Genomic DNA, 16,418 nt, shown 5'->3' on the forward strand with positions numbered 1-16,418 from the left:
TTAATATTTAAGAAAAAAGACTTAGTAATAAAACAATCTATATTAGACTATATACTTGAAATTTCTTATGTATGTAGAAACATTGCATGTCTTCTAAAACTGAATTCTCATGGGCATGTGTGACTAGCTAGTTTTTTGGTTTGTTTGTTTTGTTTTTTTGTATTGAAAGTGTGAGTCCTAGGGTAGTTGTCACACAAGAACTTGGACTATTCCCCATTTCTGCTCTGTTCCCCTATTACTACTTTGTTTTCGTAAAATTCGTTTGACACCATTTAAAGAAGTCAAGAGGAATCTTCTAACATTGCTCCAAAGTGCTTAGGCCTATTTCACTCCCCCTTCCCCCCAACTTTTCCCTTAAATACAGCATGCCTGTCAATTGGATGGGAAAGATCTTCGACTACAGTGTTAGACGTACAGTCTTTATGCTGTTCAATTAGCTAGACAGCAAGTAATATTTGAAAGAATATTGTTAACAATAGTAAACTAATGTAGCATTGGTTTGTATCTTCTAAACCATTTTGTATTCATTCTTCTTATAGTCAGCATGGCCCTCCCTAATGTAAGCCCTAATTTTTGGAGTCCTTTTTTTATTTTCTAGTTTTCCTGTCTTACCTTTTGAGTGCCACATAAGGCTCAGATCTGGCTTTTTAACTTAAAACTGAAACTATTCCTTTTTAATTCACCCAAATTGGCTCTTACTTTGGTACTGTTCTTTTTGTTCTAGTGATAGAACCATTCTCTGTTATTACCATGACTAGAGGCCCAGTGCATGATTGAATCATGCATGTGTAGGGTCCCCTACTCCGCTTTTCGCGGTGGAGCTGGGTGCCTGTCCGCAGGTGCACCAGGCCTTTCAGAAGCCTCCGGCTCGGCGGAGGCTTCTGAAACGCCCGGTGCCGGAGCAGACAGGCACCCAGCTCCCCCACTTTTGATGGTCCGCGGCCGCTGAGGGGGGCTACCCAGCTGTTGAGAGGCACAGGGGATGGGACTCCCGCCCCCTGCGCCTCTCAACAGCAGGGTAGCCCCCCTCAGTGGCAGCGGATTCGTGCCTCTCAATGGCCGGATAGGCCACCCCGAGTCCCGCCCCCCAGCCTCCTGCCGCCCAATCGTGGGCGTAGCGGAGTGATGGTAATTTACATGTTACTCTATTATTAAATAGGATGATAAATATGTCTTTTGGACCAGAGGGTTGTACTTAAGTGATCTTTAAAGTATCTCCTAACTTGCTAACATTCTGTAATTCCTATGTTCCATATGTTGATGTCCATCTAGACATTTAAAATCAGTATTTTTTTTTTCTGGTGCTAGTACTTTTTAGTTTTATGGGGGGGGGATCACTCCTTTTTTTTTTTTTAAAGAAGTCTTAGCCCTTCAGTCTCATTTCTGCAGCCATAACCACACAGGCAGTGTAGCATCACTTATCAAGGGTTATTCTCTTCCTCTCATGAGTGTACATTTGAAAATGACAAAATATTTTAGAATCCATGTTCTTAGAATACCTTTAATCTTCTTTGGTTTAGTTAGAGTTACAGATTAATTTACACTACTTTCTAAATTTTAAATAAAAATATAGTAAAAGTAGACTTTTTTTATGCCTCAAAACTGTTAGTATATTTATTAGTATTAAGGTGGTTTTTTATCTTTAACTCATGACTATAGGTCAAAGTATCTTGTATGGATTAAGCCTTCCTTACACTTTAGAAAAACTGTATAGAATGTAGAGAGACAAATTTAGTCTTGTAATTCTGTTTTAAAGCAGTGAATTTTAATTTCTTCAATGTGGGTGTAAGACTTTATAATAAGACTGTTCTCTACTTGCTCTCACCACTACCAGTCCTGTTCTCCCTTTATCTGTAGTGATTAAAACTGTAAGTTGTAACAAGGCTAGATTTTTTCTCTAAATAAAATACTAACCCTTTTAAGTGCCTCAAATATGATGCTTCCTATCCCTTTGCAAATTGCTATTCCTGTGGCTTTAAGTCATTTCAGCTATTACCTCTTACTGCCCTCTAGTCTGTTATTTCTCAAACTTAAATGGTGATAGAAATATCATGGGGACTTTGTTAAAATATCATTCTGATTCAGAAGGACTTGGGTGGGCCCGAGATTCTCTCGTGACAAGCTCACAGGTGTGGTTGATGCTGATGGTCTCTGGACCATATTTTCAGTAACAACAATGAAGACTACTTGGCAAACTTATTGTGAAGAGTATTTCCTCTCACTCCTTCCTCTATACCATCATTATTCCTTTTATTATAATTATTTAGGTATATAACTCCCTATTCAATTCCAAATTTTTGCCTATAGGGACTCTGTCTTTCATCCTTGTATTCCCAAAGCTTACCATAATGTGTAACCAAAAATAAGCTGGCAACAAATGTTTATTGTTGATTAGGTGGTGTTATTACAGCCTATTTGTAGTAACTAGTCTAAAATACATACTGAGTATTAAGTATAGCTCTTAAATTTTGATTATTTTATAGTAGAAAGAAAATGAATTGTGAACCTCACTTTTTTCCTGTAGACCTTTTTTTTAGAAGGAAAAAAAGCCTGAAATGTGCCCCAGCTAAAGCTATTTGCTTTAAAATGTTCTAGCCTTTAGTACAAACAAAAATATTTTGAAGTCTCTATAATAACATGTAATGTTTTTTAATATTACTATGTTTGTAGAATAAGATTTTTAGAAAACTGATGATTGTGTGTGTTTTTTTTTCCACCCAAGGAGAAGTACAAATGTCTACCACAAGACGAAAACGTAATATGTTATGTTGTTTACCGTAAGCTGTAGTAAAATGAGCTCGATTATTGACAGGTATGTTGTTAGAGACTTTTATTTTGAATTATATAAAGCTATTTTAAAACTCACTATTAGAGTAATGGTCTATATCAAACCTGATACAAGTTTTTTGCTTAAACATAATTATCGTTACATTTAACTTCTGTATTTAGGCAGCATAGTGCAATAGTAAGAGCCAAAGTCAGGTGTGTATGGTTTGTGTCTTTGAGCTATAATTTTCAGTATTTGAGTATTTGGTCGAGCGGCTCTGAAAGAAATTGTGACAATTGCAAATGCTTCCTTGGTATCTTCTGGAATCATCTCTCTCTTTATCTCTTGTTCTTTTTTGCCTTATTTATTAGTGCTAACTCCATTCCATTAAGCATTTTAGCATTTGTGACTGATAAAAGATAACTATAATTAGGATTTCATTAGTTGAAATTATAATCTTTATATCTTGGGAAAAGGATAAACTTCCTTGTTTCTTTGATTTTAATATTTTTTTAACATCTTAACATCTTTTTAATATTGGAATTCATCTTACAATTGGCTTATCATAGTTTAATTGGTAGCATTTTTTTCTTAGTGGCACATAAAATATTGATAAATAGTGAATGGTGCTTAAATTAGATGAAGTACATTAACCTTTTTAAAGCAACTTCTCTTTGACAAGCTAGCTAATGTGCAGAATACTTTTTATATATTATTTAAATTCACAATTTTTTCATGAGATTTTACAGGTGAGGAAACTGTAGGTTAGAGAGATTAAATAATGTGTTTAAAGTTACATAGTAAGTGATGAGCAGGAATAATGACCTGTGTTGGTCTGTCTGACACTAAAGTTCCTGTGCTTTTATTATAGTGTACTGTGTGATGCTTCATATGTGACTTTTGACATTTGGGGACAGCCCTTTTCCCTTCCCTTTTCTATGAGATAAACAGTGAAGATGCATACTCTCCCAAAACTTAAGACCTAAGAGGCAAGGAGTTTCCTTAGAGAGGGCTGCTTACACCACTGCCATAGATTTGTGCTATGCCGTACTTTGAGGTGGGATCTGTTTGTTGTTTCCCCAGAAAGGATGTTTCTTCACTGCTTGTGAGAGATTAAATATGATTTGGGCATTATACTTCTGAATGATTGCCAATTTCTGTTCTAGACAATATCACATCTAGGGATGAAATCTGTGTGTTCAGACTTAAAGCAGGGTTCTTAATATTAGTTCATTATCTTTCTGAACATGATGAAAGTTACAGACTCTCCTTTCAATAAAATGCATATGCATATAGAATTTTTCATAAATTTCACTGCTTGCATGGAACCCCAAAAGTCCATACATGGACTTCCATCTGACAGACACTTTACCCCTTAGGTTAAGGGGTTATGCACCAATATTCTTGATTTCATGTTAGAATACTCTTCACCTAGATCTTCCAATAACCAACTTTTTCTTCTTACTTAGATTTCAGCTCAAATGTTCCCCATCTCAACAAATCCTTCCTGAACCCTTCAAGCTAAAGTAACCACCAAGTTACTAAAACATCATTCGTTTAAAAAAAACAACATCAGAAAACGTGTCATACATTTTTTGTGTTGATTTTTTTCTTTCTGCTAGAAAATAGGCTGTAAGAGAGCAGTGACCTATACATCTGGTTAACTGCTCTATAACCATATTCAGAAGAGAGCCTGGCTTATGAATGTTAATAAATATTTGTCAAATGAATCAGTAATAAGTGAAAATTTATGCTAGATCTTGTGCTATGATGCTGGATATTGTGCTAGATATCTTAAAGCAGTGGTTTAAGTTATTATGCTAAATATTGTGATGAGTTATTTATGATTTTATAAAGTGAATATCTCAGAAAATATGTTTTGTAACAATGCTATTATAATTAAAAATAGTTCCAAGTGAATCCTTTTTTATAATGGCAAATACATTGACTTTTCTTTCTATAAGTTTTCACTGGTTACAAGATATTTTAATTCCGGTTAAATTAAATTCTGGTATAGTATGTTGTGTACAGTATAGCTAAGTGTGTAGTTTTAAAATTCACATTTGTAATAAAGTTTTTAAAATGTTATAAAAATGGCTATATTTTAATTTTTTAATATTTATTAGAAAACAGGTTAGTAGTTATGGAGTTTAAATTTTTGCAGTCCTTTAACTTATAACTGATTTGATTCACATTCATTTTAGTGTTGCTGATGCTTAATGACTGTGCTCTTATTTTTTCTATTCACTTTCTTTTTTCTTTTAGAGATGATGGTAGTATTTTTGATGGGTTGGTGGAAGAAGATGACAAGGACAAAGCAAAAAGGTAGTTCAACTTAAGATGTAAAATAGTAAATAAATAAATACTAAATAAATGTAAAAGTAAAAATAGTAAATCAGTGATTTTCAAAACCTATCTGCCTTAAGAATTTAGTATTCATTAGGTGGAAGAGCTTAGAATATCAGAATCCAGTTTATAAGTTAAATAAATTTATCTTCTAAATGTGCTCTTCTCATCAAATCATATTATGGGTGCATAGTATCTCTACATCATCACTGGGGATGTCAACCTTCATCACTTGGTTAAAATAGGGTTTGCCTGGATTCACCATTGTAGTTACTATTTTTCTCTTAACCTACGTTATTCTTGGAAGCAAGTATAGCCCACCTTCAGAGTAGGGGTTGGGGAAATTAAGTTCCACCATCACATATTTGGAATTCTTCTGTAAAAAATTGTTTCTTTCCTATTTATGTATATCTGTATGGACTCATATATTTATTTTATACTTTAGGTTCTACTTTAGTGCTATTTTGTTTTGTTACTCAAATTATTCCAGCTTCGGCCATTGAAAAGTGTCCTTTGACATGCCTCCAGTCTCTAGTAGAAGGGAAAGTAGATGATAGAGAGAGGTAGGGAAGAATTGTTGGAGAAATATCAATTAGTGAGGGAATGGGATCTAGAGCCATGGTGGTTACAGTCAGGGCTTTGACCTTAAATAGGGGTCTTGACAGTTAATTATCTATACTAATAAAAGGGTAATATGGTAATTAGACCAGATTGACCTGCCATCTTCTGGACATCCGACTTCCTTCCAGACAAAGCCATGGTGGTGGGGGCCGAAGCAGAGGCAGTTAGGGGAGATCAGGCCAGCAGAGGAGGGCAGTTGGGGGCAACCAGGCTGGCAGGGGAGGGCAGTTGGGAGTGAACCAGCCTGCAGGGGAGTGCAGTTGGGGGCGACCAGGCTGGCAGGGGAGGGCAGTTGGGGGCGACCAGGCAGGGGAGGGGAAGGCAGTTGGGGGTGACCAGACTGGCAGGGGAGGGCAGTTGGGGGCGAACTGGCCTGCAGGGGAGGGCAGTTGGGGGCGACCAGGCCGGCACGGGAGGGTAGTTGGGGGCAACCAGGCCAGCAGGGGAGGGCAGTTGGGGGCATTAGGCAAGCAGGCAGGTGAATGGTTAGGAGCCATGGTCCTGGATTGTGAGAGGGATGTCTGACTGCCGGTAGTTGGATATCCCCCAAGGGTTCCCGGATTGGAGAGGGTGCAGGCCGTGCTGAGGGACATCCCCCCCCCCCCCGCACAAATTTCATGCACCGGGCCTCTATTAGTATTAGAAGGGAGAGTCCAGGTAGCAGTACAGCCAAGTTGGTAGTCATTGAGAGTGAGCAGTGAGTGCGTAACAAGAGTAGAGGTGTTGTATCATTATACACAGATACAAAATATAAACATGTAATAGTTCCCCAAATGTCTTTATTTAGCAAAACAAAAGGTACTGGGATGAGAAAAATATTCATAACCAAATAAATTGATAAATACTTTAATGAATGATTAAAATAGATCTAAGAAAATTTTGAGGAAAGCTGTAACTTCATTCAAGGAAATAAAAAGACCTGTATTTGATGCTGAAAGAATCTAGGACAGTCCCTACCCCTTAACTTCAATCTAGTGGAGAAAAGTTATTATAGAATCACCAGGATAGAGATAAAAGTCTCTAAGCTGGGAATAATCAGTCTTACCTGAAGTAAGAGGCAAAACTTTAAGGAATTGACCTGGACCAAGGGCCAAGTTTATAGATGGATAAGGTGAGCTAAGGGTATTCTATTTGCAAAGACTCTGAAGATTTAATCATGTTTTTTTGTAAACCAACAATATTGTTGTTATGGAAACCTCAGAGAAACAGAAGGAATCTTGTAATGATGCTATCAGAATTAAATAGGACCACATTGAACTCTTGAGTGAAAACTGATGAGCTAAAGAACACACGGAGTTTTATACTTACCCCCCAAATGGAACACCTGTGATCTGTTATCAGTGAGGTCATTTCAAGAACTAATTATTTCCAACTTGAATGTAATATGGAAGTAAAGTTTGCTTTAATGGGTGTGATCCACTGGTAGAGTTGGCAAAGATATTTGCTTTCTATATATTTTCTTTCCCTGGAATTAAAATGCCTGATTCAAATTTGTACTTCATGGTAGCTGTATGATTCTGGTTATGTTTTTCTATGTACCTGAGTTGTCACACCTGTAAAAAAGAAAATAATAGTCTACCTCGTAGGAATTAAATGAGATTTCATAGATGTTTACTAGCACCTGGCACATAAGTATATAACAAATATTGGTTGCTATTTTACCCCCTACCCATGTGTTTAGATATTTCATATATACTAATTCTCAAATGCTTATTTCTTTTTTCTAGAGAAATAAAACTAGATTCATATATCTAACTACCTCTTGTCTATTTCTTTTAAAATATCAAATAGGCCATTTTACCATATCTAAATTCTCCCCAAGCCATCTGTTCACCAAAACCAGTATCACATGTTATATTTCACATTGATAAACAGCATTATCAGTAAGTTGGGAATCCTCTTAGATTTCCCATTTTGCTTCTCCACTCCAAACCAAATCTGATTTACCAAGAATTGGTAGTTCTGCCTCTTGACCCTCAAAACCACACTGCTCTGTTAACAGTGCCCCTGCTATGGTTCATAGGTTAGGATATTGCAGTTGCCTCCTAAATGGTAATCTGGCTTTCAGTCTTGTTTGGTGTATGGTAAGTTTTCAGTTGTATTTGTTTAGTGTGAATTTATTTCACCAAGCATTGATCCTTTCTCCAGTCTGATGCCAGAGTAGTCTTACTAACAAGCAATTCCATTCATGCCATTTATTTGCTTAATATCTTTCAATGCCTTCCCATGGCTCTCAGGATTAAATGAAAATCTTTTTATGTAGCATAAAACTACTTTTTTTTTTTCCAGTACTTAATACTCTCACCTTACCCCCTAACTCTAGCATACTTGGACCTATACACTGGTCCCATTAGCCACACTGAACTAGTTGTGATAGGTTTTCATTTCTTTACAAGTTTCCTATGCCTGGAATGCTCCGCACATACCCCGCTACCATCTCTTTCTCACATAGTCTTCAGGACTCAGTTCAGCACAATTGGATGCTATCCTTGGTTCCTCTGAGTTTTCATAGGAATTAGGCGAATTTTTTAAATGTTATTAAATTTATTGGGGTTACATTGGTTAATAAAATTATATAGGTTTCAAGTGTACAATTGTATAATACATAGTTTCCAAAGGAATTAGGTGTATTTCTGGGAAGGGATATCTTTCCCCAGTATACCTAGCCCTTATTAGCAAAGTCTCTGTCATTATAGCAACATTCAGTGTCAGGTAATATCTATAATGTTTCATAAGAGAGTTGAACAATTGGATTTTCCCCAGTACTAATATAGAATAAATGCTTGTTCTTTATGGGAAAAAATAAAATAAGGTATCCTCTGACATTTTGGGAAAGTAGTATACTTTACTTAAACAAAAACTGAATTATAAATTGTGACTTCACAAAGCATATAATTAGAGGTATTGTAGAATGATTAATTGCTCTACAAATAATTGTACTCTATTTACTTGTCTCAAGAGGTCTCTGTGCAACTAAGTATTTGTTTACTGGTTACTGCTTCACAGAGAATAGTAGTAATTATTCATTAGTTTAGAACATATATTTTGAGTGCTTTCTGTATGTTAGGTGTTATTCTTAAGTGCTTAGATGGAAAAATTTGGGCCGTCTTATCAAGGAGCCACAGCCTAATGGAGAGACAGATATGTAAACAAATAATTACAGCTCTGTGTTGGAAGCTGGGATATAGGAATAAAGAAGAATGTGTGTGGGGGTAAGCCTCAGGGTAGGGAGATTTTCATTTTTAGATTTGTTTGTAATTTAAAGCTTACAAGTGATGGATAAGACGGAAGATGGTTTGGGGTGGGCACAGAGAGCAATATACAGATCTTGTATCATAGAAGTACACTTGAAACCTATATGATCCTATTAACCAATGTCACCCCAGTAAATTATTTAATAAATTTAAAAAATAATTTTTAATAATTTGTATTTATACATTATATGTACTTTCATAATGTTATAAGGAAACTATAGATTCTTGGTACATATTAGAATAAATAAAACCTGAGATTTGAATGCCATTGGTCTTATTAGCATTTTCATAAAAACATGTATGCCAAAAGCTTATGTAAAAGTTTGGTTTTTTTAAATATATCTTTATTGATTTCAGAGAGGAAGGGAGAGGGAAAGAGAGATAGAAACATCAATGATGAGAGAGAATCATTGATTAGCTGCCTCCTGCACGCCCCCTCCTGGGGATCGAGTCTGAAACCCAGGCATATGCCCTGACCCGGAATCCAACCCGGGACCTCCTGGTTCATAGGTAGACGCTCAACCACTGGGCCATGCCGATCGGGTGTAAAAGTTTCTTTATTGATAAACAGGAAGAAAAATTATTGCTCATATTAACTGTATATTGTTGGTAAACTAGGAGGTAAATATTTATTACCATCTACATTAACAGAAGAACATGGGTGTGGTTGTGTCCAAATTGAGCATTATATTAAACTATTTGTGTAATTAAATGGATTGTTTGAAAACTACTTTAATTTTTTTGTTTCATCAGAGTATCTAGAAACAAATCTGAAAAGAAACGTAGAGATCAGTTTAATGTTCTCATTAAAGAATTGGGATCTATGCTTCCTGGTAATGCTAGAAAGATGGACAAATCTACCGTTCTGCAGAAGAGCATTGATTTTTTACGAAAACATAAAGGTAAATTTTTAACTTCGTTAAATGGTCTTTTGTGTTGTTTTTTTAATAACAATCTCCCTTAAAGCATAATGTGATAGAATCTTGGCAGTGATGCTTAAGAGTGGATGCTTCCTAACCTTTTTTAAGAGGAAGAAATCAATTGCTTTTTAAAAGATTTCCTGGTATGTTTTTTCTTTCATTCAACAAACATTTATTTAGTGCCCAGTATATCCTACATTTTCATAGTGCAGGGTAACAGTCCTGGCCCTCAAATAACTCAAGCCAAGAGAGGCAAACATCTAAACAGCTAATTTCAGTGCATATAATTATAACAGGTCGAGTGCTTGTAAACCTTAAACTTGTTAGGAAAACACAGGAAAGAATGTGTCAGGGAAGACTTAAAAATAGTTGATCTTTTCAACTGAGTGTTCCTTTTAGATTAAGTAAGGAAAACATCTTTTCACAGAGAGGAAATAGCATGTGCAAAAGCAGAGAAGCAAGGCAAGTTCAGTGTAACTGGAGCATAGTTTGAGTTTGAAAATTATGGGCATATTTGAAAGAGCCAGGTTGTAAGGGCCTTTTATATCATTTTAAAAGATTGTTTCAGTGTATATCTAGGAAATAAACATTATGTTTAAATTAAAGTGATTATTTCTTAATTAAAATCATTTTGACTACATAAATCATGAAAAGAAAATTTAAAGAATATTAAGTATATTAGTAACAGAGATAATACGTGAAAAAGTTGTAAAAGGACATTTTCTTTTTCAGATGTAAATTAAACTGCAAAACTCAGAAGGAGAATTTGTAATTAGTGCCTCTTTTTTACTTCTCCCTGGCTCACTCAGTAATGCATTAGTAGCCTGCTTCATGCTCCACCGATCTGAAATTATTTTTGTTAATTTCACTAATGCTATTAACCCCCATCTCCCCTGCCACCAATAAAGCAATAGCTTTTTCTTAAACATCATTCTCTTCTGCATGTCTGAAGCACTGGAAATTTTAATCCATTCTCCACTGGCTTTTCCCTTGGCCTGTGTTATACTGCACTTCTTCATTCACCTCCCTCTTCCTGACTAACCCTAACTTCTTCATTCTCTTTCTTTTTCTGCTCTTTAAATGTGACATTTCTGAGGGTCTTATCTTTTGTGTTCTTGCTTTCTCTACACTCTTTCCCTTGGTTATCTCATTCGATAGCTTCAGCTGTTGTCTCTCTATTAAACTACTAAGTCTGTATTTTAGATGCTAACTTTTCAGTCTTTTATTTCCAGATAACTTCTGGATCTTTCTTTTGCATGTCCTCAAACTCAGCGCATCTAAAACAATTCATTTTTATTTTGTCCAATCACCTCTTTTTCTCAACTTTTCTTTTTTTATTTTTACACCACCATCCTTTCACTCCCCCAGGACTCAAACCTGAAAAGACTTGCATTGTTTTCAGTTTCCATAGTACTGTATTACAGTTGCCAAATTCTCTTGATTCTTCTGTAAATGTGTCAAAATTGTCTTCATTTTTATTACCACTTTTGTCATTATATTTTGCCTTTACAAATAGTATTCTCACTACCTCAGTGTCCCTTATTAAATAGCACACTGAGCCCCTCAGGCATTGTAGTTCAATAAATGATTGTTGAATGAAATGAAGTAATACGCATGCACGCATTTCCCTCTGACAGTAGAGGATTAATTTTGGCATTAAGTAGATCAGGTTTTTGTTTTGTTTTTTCAAAATTGGGTATAAGATTCTCACAAAAATAAAATTTACCTGAAATTGGAAGAGAGTTCTCATTTAATTATTAGCCTAAAATAAGTTGTGCTTAACTAAACTTGTGGGATTTGCTTGTGCATTTAACTCTTTTTTTTTTCAGAATGTTTATAATCGATGTGAATTTGAAAAAGTATGATTATATTCCATAGAATTAGTAGCTAGACTTTTTAGTTACTCTTCATATTCTAGTGCAGGCATTTTTAATATAGCAGATTTTTGGTGACAATTTAATATATTTACACAAAGTGTCCCAAAAAAATGTATACACACTTGTAACAGCTGGTAGCTCTATTTTGAAAACGAAATGTATTTTAATAAGCACTGCCTTTGTAACTATTCAAACTGTATGTATTAATATTTTGGAACAGTGTATATATCTGCTCATAGAAAAATCTAAACAACTTAGTCCATACTTTTTGATTCAAAGTAGAATATATTTTGAAGAGTAAAATTTGTGACAGATTTTTATTTTGCCTGGTTTTTAAAACTACGTCTGCATTTAAAGATGGAAAAACATTTGTTAGCTAAATAGTTCATGTTTCATCATTTATAAATAACTTTCTCATAACTAAATCCATTAGCAAGTAGTATATTGCAAAATAAACTAATAATTTTGTTAAAATATTGTCCCAATCCAAGAATCTCAAAATTTTTTGACCAGCTCCCTACCTCTAAGAAAACATGCCAGGGGACACTAAGCATGTGGGGTTATTACTATAAAGTTTTTTTGCCCCAAATCTTAATTTAATCTCATTGATTAATTAAGAATAGAGCACCTCAGATTGGGAGCAATCTTTATACTTGGCAATAGAAAGGCTGAAAGTCCTCTTTGTTAAAAGCAGGCTTACTGACCTCCTGGGCTGTTTTCCTACAGGCTCATGTCCTTATATCTGCTCTAGGTCTATCACTTGAATGGCAAGGAAAGGAAGAGGAAAAAGAATATCTTCCTAATGCTTGACCCATCTGTGTATTCTGAATTTTGTTCGGTCATTGTGTCAAGCAGGAAGCAACACAGGCTATCACAGGTCCCCAGAGAAAATCCAAAAAGACTGGTATTTCCAAGAGACCAAAGACCACATCCTAAGGAGATAATTTGCTATAGTAGCTCAAATATTTCATCATAGCAAAACTTTGACCTCCTGATACCTACCTAGACCAATAACGTTATTATCTAAGGTTCTCATCTTTAATTAGAGTGGGGAAAGAGAAGGCAGTCGTAGGACTTTTGTACTGCCCCAGTCGCCCACCCTGCAGTAAGAGTATGCCACTAATGTGTCAAATAATCTGTTTACAGAAATCACTGCACAGTCAGATGCTAGTGAAATTCGACAGGACTGGAAACCTACATTCCTTAGTAATGAAGAGTTTACACAATTAATGTTAGAGGTATGTCCAGATTTAATTTTTGAAAAGTTTTATTTTTCTCAAAAAAACAACAACAAATCATAAGTGACTAATTTTAGTATAATTTAAACAATATTAGTTTAATGTTGAAAATACTTAATTCAGTGTAAATCAATAAACTTATCTTCAATTAAAATTAATCAATGCAAGTATTGTAAGCAAAGAGTACTATCTGGTAAAGGAATGACAAAATTTTCATATTTTCAGTATTAAATGAATTTTTGAGTGGATTAATAAAAGTTAGAAAACTATAGCTACCAAATTCTCTACCTGAGATGACACTAGCAACATTCAAATGAAGACAAATATATTTTATTCATCACACATTAAATATTATGAAATGTATCCTACTTGTCAGTAGTTTTTTTTTAACAAATTAAAATCTACCCCAAAATAACATAAAATGATAATACATGAGTATTTTGAAATGTAAAACAAATGAAATGTACATTGAAAGGCAACTCTTCTTAATTCAAGTAGAAACTTTTTTATGTGTGTAGAATAATGTAGGTATCATCTATGGACACAAAGTACACAGAGTTCAGTATCAAATTTCCATGAAAACTTACCATAAGTAGGAAACAGAGGCAGTATAGGTTGGCAGTAAAGGACAAGAAAAGTAGGTACATAACAGGAAATAACATAGAAAGATTAGAGGAAAGTGATTGAGATGGGGATGTAGACGTTGTTAAATAATTACATCTCTTATCCTGCTGGTTTGGATTTATTCTTTTACACTTTAAGTGTTTAGCTGTGTCAGGTATGTACAGGGAGGTGCAAAAGTAGGTTTACAGTTGTGAGTATGGGAAACAATTTATTCTTGAATTGTCATTTATTAATTATTGTATTCCTTATATGAATAACTATAAACCTACTTTTGCCCCACCCTGTTTATGTAATGGCTATATATTGTGTCTTTGTATGTTGACTAAAATCTAAGCAACATAAAATATTTGCAAGTTAATGAGAAACAGTTAATTGCTAGATTAAATCTTTGTATATTCAACAGAAATGTTAACATGGAAAGTTGTTGGAATATAAATATATTGTACATATTTAAACCTTCACTTAAAAATCTGGAATAAAACTCATCACTTTTCACATATTAACTCAGTGAATCCTCACAATACTCTTATGAAGTAGACACTATTAGTATCCCTTTCTAACTGTCATAGGAGGCAATTGAGGAACAAAGAGATTATGAAACTTGTCCAAAAGTAAGTAGCTCAGCTGGGAATTTTTGCAGGTAGACTGGCCTCTGCTCCCATTGCCTCAGCTCCTGTGAAACTTCTTTCACTGGAAGCTAACCATGGCGCCGAACTAGCAGCTTAGTAACCAGCAGCTAGCTCTTTAAATTAGTGGACACTTGAGTTATAAACCAGAAAATAATTTCTGATTTTGTTAAATATTTTTTCTAAAAAGTAGTTTGATGTTATCTAAGATTATCTCTTTAGGTAATAAATATTATGTTTATGAAAGGGTGCACACAGCTAACATCTACAACAGAGAAAGGAAATAACTCATTTAATTTAATTTTAAATAAAAATTTTATTTCTTTATTGATTAAGGTATTACATATGTGTCCTTATCCCCCTATTGCCTCCCCACACCCCTGCTCATGCCCTCACCCCCCTGGTGTCTGTGTCCATTGCTTATGCTTATATGCATACATACAAGTCCTTTGATTGATCTATCCCCCTTACCCCACCCTCCCCTGCCTTCCCTCTGAGGTTTGACAATCTGATCGATGCTTCTCTGGATCTGTTTTTGTTCATCAGTTTATGTTGTTCATTATATTCCACAAATGAGAGAGAGATCATGTGATATTTATCTTTCTCCAACTGACTTTATTTCACTTAGCATAATGCTCTCCAGTTCCATCCACCCTGTTGCAAATTGTAGGAGTCCCTTCCTTTTTACAGCAGCATAGTACTCCATTGTGTAGATGTACCACAGTTTTCTAATCCACTCATCTGCTGATGGACACTTAGGCTGTTTCCAAATCTTAGCTATTGTAAATTGTGCTGCTATGAACATAGGGGTGCATATATTCTTTCTGATTGGTGTTTCTAGTTTCTTGGGATATATTCCTAGAAGTGGGATCACTGGGTCAAATGGGAGTTTCATTTTTAGGTTTTTGAGGAAACTCCATACTGGTCTCCACAGTGGCTGCACCAGTCTGCATTCCCACCAGCAGTGCACGAGGATTCCTTTTTTGTCGCATCCTCACCAGCACTTGTAATTTGTTGATTTGTTGATGATAGCCATTCTGACAGGTGTGAGATGGTCCTCATTGTCGTTTTGATTTGCACCTCTTGGATGATTAGTAACTTTGAGCATGTTTTCATGTGTCTCTTGGCCTTCCTTATGTCTTCTTTTGAAAAGTGTCTATTTAGGTCCATTGCCCATTTTTTGATTGGGTTGTTTATCTTCCTTTTGTTAAGTTGCATGAGTTCCCTGTAAATGTTGGAGATTAAACCCTTGTCGGAGATAACATTGACAAATATGTTCTCCCATGCAGTGAGCTTTCTTGTTGTTTTGTTGATGGTTTCTTTTGCTGTGCACAAGCTTTTTATTTTGATGTAGTTCCATTTGTTTATTTTCTCTTTAGTTTCCATTGCCTTAGGAGCTGTATCATAAGATCTTAGAGGAATCCACAGGCAGCAAAATCTAATTTTAATTTTATGATTTTGTTCTCAGTGCAATCCTATATAATAAAAGCCCAGCGACCAAATGGTGGAACGACCAGAACAACCAGTCGACCAGTCGCTATGACGCACACTGACCACCAGGGGGCAGACGCTCAATGCAGGAGCTGCCCCCTGGTGGTCAGTGCACTCCCGCTCAGCTGACCGGGATGAGCGGCACTCCCACAGCGGGCTGATCCCCACAGGCCACGCCCCCACCAGTGCCCGAATCTGTGCACCAGTCCTCTAGTTTTTAATAAAATATGTGGTAATCATTTACTATTTACCTTGCTTCATTGGTATGAAAAATTTCTTAAAATTAATAAAGTTAATTTTAAGCCCTAGCCTGTTTGGCTCAGTCGATAGAGCATCTAACCTGTGGACCAAAGGGTCCCGGGTTCGATTCTAGTCAAGGGCACATACCTTGGTTGCAGGCTACTCACCTGGCCTGGGCCCTGGTCAGGTCACATGCAGGAGGCAACTAATCGATGTGTTTCTCTCACATCAATGTTTCTCTCTGTCTTTCCCTCTCTCTTCCACTCTTCCTAAAAATCAATGGAAAAATAACCTTGGATGAGGATTAACAACACCACCAAAAAAAGTTGTGTAATATCTACACTCATGTATCAATAATCTTAATGAAGATAAACTACCTGTTCACTAATAAACTATACACAAAAGCTTTGTCTT

General features: G+C 35.6%; 1 protein-coding gene across 4 annotated transcripts in view; it reads left to right on the forward strand.

Moving 5' to 3' along the window:
- Positions 1–16,418, forward strand: part of CLOCK (clock circadian regulator) — a 138,276-nt gene that overhangs the window by 62,470 nt on the left and 59,388 nt on the right. For all 4 annotated transcript variants that reach the window (XM_079778356.1, XM_079778354.1, XM_079778357.1 and 1 more), the window contains exons 5-8: positions 2,723–2,812; positions 5,033–5,092; positions 9,742–9,890; positions 12,932–13,023. In XM_079778356.1, the coding sequence (XP_079634482.1) occupies positions 2,766–2,812; positions 5,033–5,092; positions 9,742–9,890; positions 12,932–13,023 (348 nt within the window). In that variant the 5' untranslated portion in view covers positions 2,723–2,765. The remainder of the gene's footprint in view (positions 1–2,722; positions 2,813–5,032; positions 5,093–9,741; positions 9,891–12,931; positions 13,024–16,418) is intronic.

Source organism: Cnephaeus nilssonii (assembly GCF_951640355.1).
Source record: "Cnephaeus nilssonii genome assembly, chromosome: 1".
In the NCBI taxonomy this organism is placed as follows: Eukaryota; Metazoa; Chordata; class Mammalia; order Chiroptera; family Vespertilionidae; genus Cnephaeus; species Cnephaeus nilssonii.